This window comes from Salvia splendens, chromosome 12 (genome assembly GCF_004379255.2).
Source record: "Salvia splendens isolate huo1 chromosome 12, SspV2, whole genome shotgun sequence".
Classification (NCBI taxonomy): Eukaryota; Viridiplantae; Streptophyta; class Magnoliopsida; order Lamiales; family Lamiaceae; genus Salvia; species Salvia splendens.
The window spans coordinates 5613492-5622585 of NC_056043.1; the positions used below are offsets into that span (position 1 = coordinate 5613492).

A 9094-nucleotide genomic window follows, 5' to 3' on the forward strand; every position below is an offset into this window, starting at 1 on the left:
GTAAGGCGTACTTTTCATCTCTTTTAATTAAGTACTACTACACATGCTCGTCTTTCACATTTTCAAATGTGATATCTTTCTTTTCCATTATAGTATCAAAACATGATTTTAATCACATTATGATCTTCTTAAATCTCCAAGGAGGATCAAATTTTGCATGATTGGGACCATATGTTATAACCAGTGGCGGACGCAGCTTAGTTGTACCCCAAAATCTTTTAATAGACCTTCCACCATAGCCATTAGTCCAAATTCAGCTATTTCAAATGGAAGAAAATAATTAATACTAACATAGAGTTTTCATAGAGATGGGAGGGAGAGAGCAATTACGAAAAGGGTAAGACAGAAAATGGGTTGCGTCATTGCATATGTGGTGGAGGCCTCTTCTAATTTCCTTTTGGTTGATTGGTGTAAATTTGGGAAAACTTCTCTAATTATAATTACCCTTAAATAATTTTAGTTATTAGTAATAAATTGTACTCTCCCATCCCAACTGGTTTTGATTGGTTTGAATTTGGGCAAATTTCTTTAATTATAACTACCCTCAAATAATTTTACTAGTTAAACGTAATAAATAATACTCGCTTCGTCTTAGCTGGTTTTGTTTGGTTACTACTAATAAATAATATTCTCTACGTCTCAACTGTATTTGTTTGGTTACTAGTAATAAGTAATATTATCTCAGTCCCTGCTGGATTTGTTTGATGTAAATTTGGAAAAACTTCTCTAATTATAATTACCCTTAAATAATGTTAGTAATTACTAATAAATAGTACTACTACTAGTAGTTAGCAAATAATTTCTTATTTTTATTTTTATCTTTTAATGAATTTTTAAATACAAATATAACTTTTTAAATATTATATATACTGTATACATGAATTTGAGAATAATTTCATACTCTATTTTATGGAAAATTATAATAATCTCTACATTAATTATATATTAGAGGTATTATTGACTTGTATACGTTATGTTGACTTGTGAAATATGAATTTTACTATATTAATTTATATTACCTTTATGTGTTTCCTATACAAAAAATAAACTCTAAAAAAATACTTTAAATATTAAATAACTTCATGTCAAGTTTGAATGCTAATTATTACAGACTTCTAATGTTTTAGATTTTTTTCGATTATTAAGTCAATTGCTTTTTTATCAAGCATTAATGTCATGCATTGAAGAGGACGTGAATCACTCTTTAGCACGAGAATTGACTCTTACAGTTCTTATCTACTCATAAACTTCAATCTGCACTTAAATTTTTGCTAACGACTGCTCGTACTTCGAGGCTCCAAGTCGCTATGATTATTTATCGTACCCTCAAATCCAAAATTCTAGATATGTCATTGATTATAACTCGATGATGGTCTCAAATCCTCAAGGTTTGAGACATGGACAACGTAGGATGTGAGTGCACTCTCGCTCAATTTTCAGACAAGACTAGAAGGTACTGTACAAAATATTTTGTGAAAAGCAACGACGTGGTGTCCAAGAGGGTGTGGTTAACGGAGATAATCCCATGCATAGCCATGCAAAGCCACAAACGAGAGAGAGTAGAGTAATCCGAAAACATGACTAATGAGAGTAATGTATGCGCAACCTAGCAAGCAAGACCACAAGCCTAGCCGGAAGGATGTGTTGATATATGAAGATTGATAGCGAGTTTTAATGCTCTTTTACTTTGAGATTTTGTCTTTTAGCTCGTTTTGTTATGTGACTTCTTTAGAGTTAATTGTTATCTAGATCATTCTTTAGGTTGTATACATTGTGATGTAACGTCTGCTCTCTTACATTTTTCAATCGTGGACCTTGTTTTTTCTTAAATTCTTTTCACATTATTTTTAGACTTTATAATTTAAATTCGGCAAGGGAAAAAAATGACATATGGAATTGATTGAATATATTTTCTCCTCCATCTAGGGTTGAAAACACATATATATTAAGATGAGTACAATCGAGTAAAATTAATCATTTTTTTTTCTCTAAAATCATAGTTGTGCCTAAAAGATCAAACACTTTTATTTGATGACTACTCCATCCGTCTGCGAATGAGAGTCGCATTTCTTTTAGGCATGAGTTTAAGAAATGTTAAGAGAAATGAGTGATAAAAAGTTATTGGTATATGAATCTCACTTATACTATATATTTAGTTTTAAATGAAATTTGAGTAAAATGAGCTATTAGAATGTGAGATATAGCCATTTATAGTAAAAATAAACTGAGACTCATATTTGCAAACCGACCGAAATGGAAAAATGAGACTCATATTCGCGGACGGAGGGAGTAGTATGCAATTATATAAGATATCAATATCAATTAGGTAGGTGTTAACTTTCAAGTAACTGACCAACCCTATAAATGTGATAAATTCCTATACATACATTTCATGTTTAATATTTAAGTTATTTATCTGGAGTATATTCTATTTAGTCAAATAAAGTAAATGTCAACTTATTATTTTGATAAATTAAAATTAAAATTAAAATTAAAATTAAAAAGAAATGACATTTATTTGCACCTTGACCTTGTTGAGTGAGTTAGTTGAACCCTTTTCTTCCCTACCGTCTCCAATTCTTGAAGCCCATCCACAATCTCTCACTTCCTTCCATTTTAGCATTTCTGATTCTGCTCCTTTTCCTATTTATTCTCAGCTCCTCTTTCTCTATCACTCTACCCCAGCCCTTTCTGCCTGAGTTAATCGTTTGCGCCGCGAAAAGACTCCATTTTTATCTCTCTTTTTTTCTCAATTTCCGCAGTCCCTTCTTCTCCATGTTGTTTCAACTGAAAATCTTGCTCGAGGGCTCAATTCCCCCCCTTTGTAGTTAATTTCATGCTCATAGCTAGATTCCCATTTATGTTTTCAGATGAATTTTTCTCAGGTTTCTGACCCACACCACAGCGCCCCCCCCCCCCCCTTTTTATCATCTGACATGGTTTAGTAGATCTTCACGTCTTCAAGATTTTCTGAGTTTCTCTGGGCGTAGAGGGTTCTTTGTATCTCTTGAGTATTGGGTTATCTGTTGGTCAAAGTTGGCTTAAAATTCTTTCTGAATTTTGGTGTTTTTGTTGATTTTTTTTCGGTTCGGTATCTTTTATCAGCTAATCTATACCTTAAGGTGAGGTGTTGATGTAGTTTCTGTCGCAAATTTTTTGTGGGGGAGTAGTTTTAGTTTTTTAATTTAGGGTTTTAGTTGGATTCTGATGGCTAAGTAGTTGTGAAAAGTGGTTTCTTGATTATCAGCTATGGCTGTGAATGAGCGTTATTTTGTGGAGTGGAAGGAGCAATATGTGTCGAAAGAGAGGGGCAACCGCGTGGTTCACTATTTTTTGAAAGATAACTCAGGGGAATCAATTCTTGCTGTTGTGGGTACTGAAAGGAGTGTTAGGCACATGTTCTATGTTGTATCGGATGAGTTCTTTAGCGCCCACGGGGCTGATAACTCGGTGCAGGCCGGGTTCAGATGGAGGTCGAGGAGGGAGGTGGTGAACTGGCTTACTTCCATGTTATCGAAGCAACACCGGCAAGGAGATCGCTCAAGTATGTGTTCCTATAAGTCTCTCTTTTGGGTACTCTTATGCTATTTGTGTTTCCACGGCTTTTACTGATCAATTTATATGCTGTAATTGTTGGTTTGGTGTTTATGCTTCATTGTTTTTTCTTGTTTGAAAGGTTTTATGTCAATTTTGCTTGGGCATGGAGTATTTTTTTTGGGCAGTTTCAGTTTTGGTTATGGATATCACTGTGGTTCTTGAGTTATTTTTTTAGCACAGAGATGCTGAAAGTTAGTTGATGACTTTTGACTTGACCTTGCATATGTTCATGGCATGTTTGCCTTTTCCTATGCCACTACCAACTGTATAAAGTTAGAAGGTGTTGATTATTTTCATGGAACTTGTCTTGGTTGTAATTTGTGGTATACATCCCTTTACGTCATGTCATTTTTCTTCCCTGCATCCTGCCATATATTGTTTTTGTGGTAAGCTTTTTGCGAAAATCTGTTGTTAGTTCCTGAGATGTCAGGATTTTCTTATGATTTTTGCGTGAAAGTTAATTCGTTGAAGGTTTCCTTTGATAGTAGTACAGAAGGTTCTCCATGAGACCTTTTTCTTTATTTGCAGAACGTCCGAAACTACACTTTGTTAACTCCCGCTGTAAAAAATTATGTTGTTGACCTAAATACTTTCAGGTCGAATAACTGCAACAATTATGCAATATGTTACTTTGATTTTATTTCTAAATGCACTCACATTACATTTACAAATTCTTTTTGGATTAATATTTTTTTTTCATTTTCTCTTTTAATTATAGTGTCCCCAAAAGGTAACAATACTGCCGAATTAAATGCTCAGCGCACTCAGATGCTATCTCATAAGGTACACATTCCTCGCTGTGTATTTTATCCCGTCATGTTTTTATTGCTATTCATCCGAGTCTTTTTATTCACAATTGTACTATATTTTATGTCAGGGTCGCATTGCTAGGAATTTGAAAGGTCATTTAGACATTTCATGGTCAGGTTCATCTTGGGCTTGTGGTAAACAATTGAAGCATTACTCGGAATTTTGCAGGAATGGGATTTCAATAACAGTAAGTCTCCTTGGATCCATCATATATAGATTTTCCCAAGCTTAACTCGTATAAACATTCATCTAGACATGGGCGGACAAAGTAAGAGGTGGGGGAGGGCTTAAGCCCCTACCAAAAAAAATTCTATATTTTTTTTGTACTTCTAAAATTTTCAAAATATTCGAGAATGTCAACCCTCTCCAATTCAATGCAGTTGAAGACTGAATCTTCGAAAATTAAATGATAGGGAGGGCTGAACTAAATATGGGAACAAAAAGTTGATGAGGAAAAGGAATAACAATGGCTACCGCGCGAGGAAGAAGACAACCCTAATAAAATTAATATAATACTCTATTTATATAAGAAAAGCTTTCTTTATTGACTTGGCATTACTCGTGTCGTACTTTTAAAACGGGTCTCCGGTTTTCACTTAGTAGTTTTAATAATGTAAAATATAGTGCAATTAAGTTTTTAAGTCAAAATTTATTAGTTTAGGTGGCATCTTGAGTTTCCAACTTGAAAGGAATATTAAGTTGGTAGAATGGCAAGATGCTCGTAGTAGCTCTTCTCTTTACCTATTTGCCACCACCATGTCCATCAGATGTATGCTTGAAATGGATTATTGTGCTTCTTTTCTTTTCAAACTGAGACATTGTATGGAGACATGTCTAAATGGGTTTTTTTTGTTTTTGTTTTTGACCTATATGTGAAAAGCATTGTAAAACCCAGGCTGATTTTCTTCTCATTACGTGTCTTCATTTTTCCTGCCATTCAGGTTCATTCGTTTGTCTTTGTAATGGCTGAGAAAGATAATCGCTATATTGCATATTTGGAGGATATGTATGAAGACAGAAAGAGCCAGAAAAAGGTCAAAGTGAGATGGTTCCATCATAATAAGGAGGTGGAGGGAGTTGTGGCTTTACGTAATCCTGATCCCAAGGAAGTCTTTATCACTCCTTACATACAGGTCATCAGCGCTGAATGCGTTGATGGCCCAGCCATAGTTTTAACTCGTGAACACTATGAGAAATGCGTGGAAGTTTTTCCACACGATTTGTTAGGTGGACTTCATTACTGTTTCAGACAGTTCAAGGTTAATAGAGTAAAACAATTCAAACTAAGTAAATTGCGGGGATATTATGATCAAGCAATATTCTCGTGCTTCAGCCATGATTTTTTTGAGGACGACGAGTTTAGCTCTGAGGACGATGGAAAAGTGGGATCTAAAAGGAATAGAAGTTCCAGAGAGGATCATAAATTAGACCAAGATCTATCAGACAAGAAATACGGTCCGCTGAGCAGGGAGACAAATTTTCTCAAACATGTTGATGGCCAATTTCGGCAGAGACCTTTGTTACAGAATGAAAAGGCGGAGTTTCTTTGCCAAGACAGTGGTATGCGTGGCTGCTGGTTCAGATGTACAATAGTAGAGATCTCGAGGAGACAGATGAAAATTCTATATGAAGATATCATGGATGAGGATAGTGGCACCAACCTCGAGGTATGATTATCTTTTGATTATTTGTGTATCTTTTGAAATGGAAAACAAACTTTCTAGTCGTTGCATGATATTTCTTCTGGATGGTTATGATCATTTTCGAACTATGTTGAGTGTGTGCTTTACGTTGTGGTAACTGTAGGAATGGATTCCTACGAATAGAGTGGCTAAGGCTGATAAGCTGGGGATGCGGTATGCTGGCCGCCTCACTGTCAGACCTGCCAATCCCTGCAACGAACAGAGCCCAACCTATGGAGTTGGAGATCCAGCTGACGCGTGGTGGAGTGATGGTTGGTGGGAAGGGGTCATCTCTGACACTAGCGATGGCAAAAATGGAATCTACAAGATTTATATTCCAGGTTTGTACAGTTGCAGGGTTTTTCGTTTTGGTTGCATGGTTGCAGCGTGTGTTAGTTTTGCTTTTTCCTATTTCCATTGAATTGAGGCTTAGGTTATATCAGGTGAAAATATGTACCTGATTAGTGAGGTGAAGAATTTAAGAGTTTCAAGAGATTGGGTTGGCGATAAGTGGATGGATATCGAGCCAAATCCTAACATTCTTTGCGTCATATCTTCAACGAGCATTGATACTAAGCTCTCAACTTCGTCTGCTGCTTCCAAGGAAGCCAAATCGGATAACTCTCCTACCTCTGTTGATAAATTTGTTGCCAGTAATAAACTGTGTGTAGTTGACGAAGCAATTCATGAGCTAGCGGGCATGACACTGACCAACGTCCCTCTGAAGGACGAATGCACCGATGCTGAGCAGCAGAAGTGTGTAGATGAAGCCGAGGAGAAGGAATATTCTAACAGCGTCGAGCTAGAGATGGAGAAAGCTGGCGGTGACTTAGGCGCTGTTAACGTCAATGGCGACGACAACAACCTGGTGGAATGTGAGATTGCTGAGGTGAAATGTGAAGCAGAAGCTACTGAGATGCTGCTAACTGGCTGTTAGTTAATGAATAAAGTCTTGTTTAGGCTATGGTAATAGAATTTTACTACAATAGATGTACATTTATGGTAAGTAATTTCTTCATGTATAGAAATTAGAAACAAGGCCATCCACCACCATTCATGTGCACTCTCCTCTATATTAATCATGAATTTTCTCATTACTTTTTTTTGGTTGCAGAGGATTCCATTATATTGAAATAAAGCATGGTATATTATTGCAAAAAAAGTGAAATGACAGTGTAAACTTTCTCATCTATCTCTCTATACAAAAACTAAATCATGAATGAAAAAAAATGGAAACTAGAGCCTTAGCCAATGCTCCCCTTCTATGAAATCTGTGTTTAAAAAGGGCATTGCTTCTGTGATATTCATAGCTTTGGACCAGTCTTGAGTAGTGTTTCTCTCTGCTCCTCTTCCTCTGCACTCGTACAGCCCGAACACCGTGGTGTTTCGTCGCGATGGAAACCCCCAATCCTGCCATCCTTCTGGCCTCACTGTTATGTTAAAATCTGTGTAGGAGTAAATAATCCGAGAGTAAGCTCCCCATGCTCTGCCAAGGAACAGATCCCCTGTTCCAGTCACGGTGCAGTTTACAAACGAGAAGCCCGTGTCGATGAGGGGGCTGTCGCGGTGATGAGCTGCGATCGCGAACCCGTCTGCCACCACTGATATGTTGCAATGCTTGTACAAGGATCTTGCTCTGCCGAATATGAAATCAGTGGTGCCTTGGATGAAGCATTCGAGGAAATAATGTGAGCCGCTTTCGTCCAAGAGCGTGTCCTGCGACCCCAGGAACCGGACTCGGTAGAACATGGCGTGATCGCCCCCGATCCTCAGCGCCACCGCCTGGTAGCCGTTCACTCCTAAATCTCCCTTCACCACCACTGTATTCTGTGACCCAAAAAAAAACACAAATTGATTGGTAATTTGAGATTATTGTGTTTTTTTTCTAGTTTTTTTTAGTTTTTTTTATTTTTAATGTATGTGGTTTATTGATCACCTGAAAAGTGATGTAGGATGCACAGAAGTAGTCGGATAGCACGGTGACGGAGGACGAATTCCACGTCCCAATGTAACCGCCGGCTGCATTCAAGTCCCCGGCTTTGTCGTGCCAAGTTATCACCGTCTCGCCCGCTCTCCCTTCCTCTCCGATCAGCGTTATGTACGGCTTATTCGCCGGAATATGCACCTTTTCCCTGCATTCAGATAAACGGAGAACCATTATTGATACGGTCTTAAACTAAACGCCCACTACTGAAAAAAAGGTAACCTCCTCACTACCCCACTCTCCTAACAAAGCTCAAACAAAAACTGCATTGCATTAAAACTAACAAATCAAATTACTTCCCGCCCTCAAAAAGAAAAAAAAAACTGAAAGAAGAGAGAATTAGTAACCTGTAAACGCCAGGAAGAATATGAATCTTGACACGGTGGATATTATTCACCGGAACCAAATCAACGGCGCCTTGAACGGTGAGGGAATCTCCGGAGCCGTTCTGGGAGACGACGATGACTTTGCTCCGATCATCGCCGTTTCCCAAAGTAGACCTGGCGCCGCCGAGTCTCAAGTCGCCCCACGAGATAAAAGTGGGCTGAGCTTGCGCGGTCGCGAGGAAAAGGATCAGAATGCAGACCCACAACAATTTCATGGCTTGCTAATTAGGAGTAATTTAGTATGTTGAGTTGTGCAATAATAAATCAGGGGAGCGTTACGAAAGGATTCAAACGTGAAACAGCAGAGTTGAGAATTGAGATTTCATGCAAAGGGTGGTGCGCTTTTTAAAGAGAGGGATTTAAGGCGTCGAAAACACACAGATTTTTATAGTTTAAGTGTGAAGTCGAATAGGAGAAGGATTTGTGATGTTTTTAGTGTTTTGAGTCGCGATGTTTTCGCTGAGATTATGTTTTTGAGAGAGAAAACAAGTGTTGTTGTTGGCGTGTGTGCCACGCGCGCCTTGTTCTACTTGATCATGAATTTAGATAAAACAAGTATTGTTGAGCTATTGTTGTTGTTGGCGTGTGTGCCACGCGCGCCTTGTTCTACTTGATCATGAATATAATACTATTAA

At 37.7% G+C, this 9094-nt stretch overlaps 2 protein-coding genes across 2 annotated transcripts; one reads left to right on the forward strand and one right to left on the reverse strand.

Annotated features, from left to right (window-relative positions):
- The first annotated feature begins 2552 nt into the window (after window positions 1-2552).
- Window positions 2553-7186, forward strand: LOC121759057. Its single transcript, XM_042154545.1, has 6 exons — window positions 2553-3544; window positions 4316-4380; window positions 4475-4594; window positions 5349-6074; window positions 6214-6430; window positions 6533-7186. Exons 1-6 carry the CDS (start codon window positions 3250-3252, stop codon window positions 7024-7026), a joined length of 1917 nt encoding a protein of 638 aa, XP_042010479.1. The 5' UTR covers window positions 2553-3249; the 3' UTR covers window positions 7027-7186.
- A 115-nt stretch (window positions 7187-7301) lies between these two features.
- On the reverse strand, window positions 7302-8804 carry LOC121759058 (pectinesterase QRT1-like). Its single transcript, XM_042154546.1, has 3 exons — window positions 8421-8804; window positions 8026-8221; window positions 7302-7916 (listed from the first exon to the last, which is right to left on the reverse strand). Exons 1-3 carry the CDS (start codon window positions 8672-8674, stop codon window positions 7326-7328), a joined length of 1041 nt encoding a protein of 346 aa, XP_042010480.1. The 5' UTR covers window positions 8675-8804; the 3' UTR covers window positions 7302-7325.
- Window positions 8805-9094: the final 290 nt, after the last annotated feature.

Coding starts and splice junctions, on each gene's coding strand:
- LOC121759057 (XM_042154545.1), top strand. CDS start 3,250: ATGGCTGTGAATGAGCGTTATTTTGTGGAGTGGAAGGAGCAATATGTG. Junction 4,381..4,474: donor CTCAGATGCTATCTCATAAG/GTACACATTCCT, acceptor ATTTTATGTCAG/GGTCGCATTGCTAGGAATTT. Junction 4,595..5,348: donor GGAATGGGATTTCAATAACA/GTAAGTCTCCTT, acceptor CCTGCCATTCAG/GTTCATTCGTTTGTCTTTGT.
- LOC121759058 (XM_042154546.1), bottom strand. CDS start 8,674: ATGAAATTGTTGTGGGTCTGCATTCTGATCCTTTTCCTCGCGACCGCG. Junction 8,222..8,420: donor ATTCTTCCTGGCGTTTACAG/GTTACTAATTCT, acceptor ATCTGAATGCAG/GGAAAAGGTGCATATTCCGG. Junction 7,917..8,025: donor CATCCTACATCACTTTTCAG/GTGATCAATAAA, acceptor TTTGGGTCACAG/AATACAGTGGTGGTGAAGGG.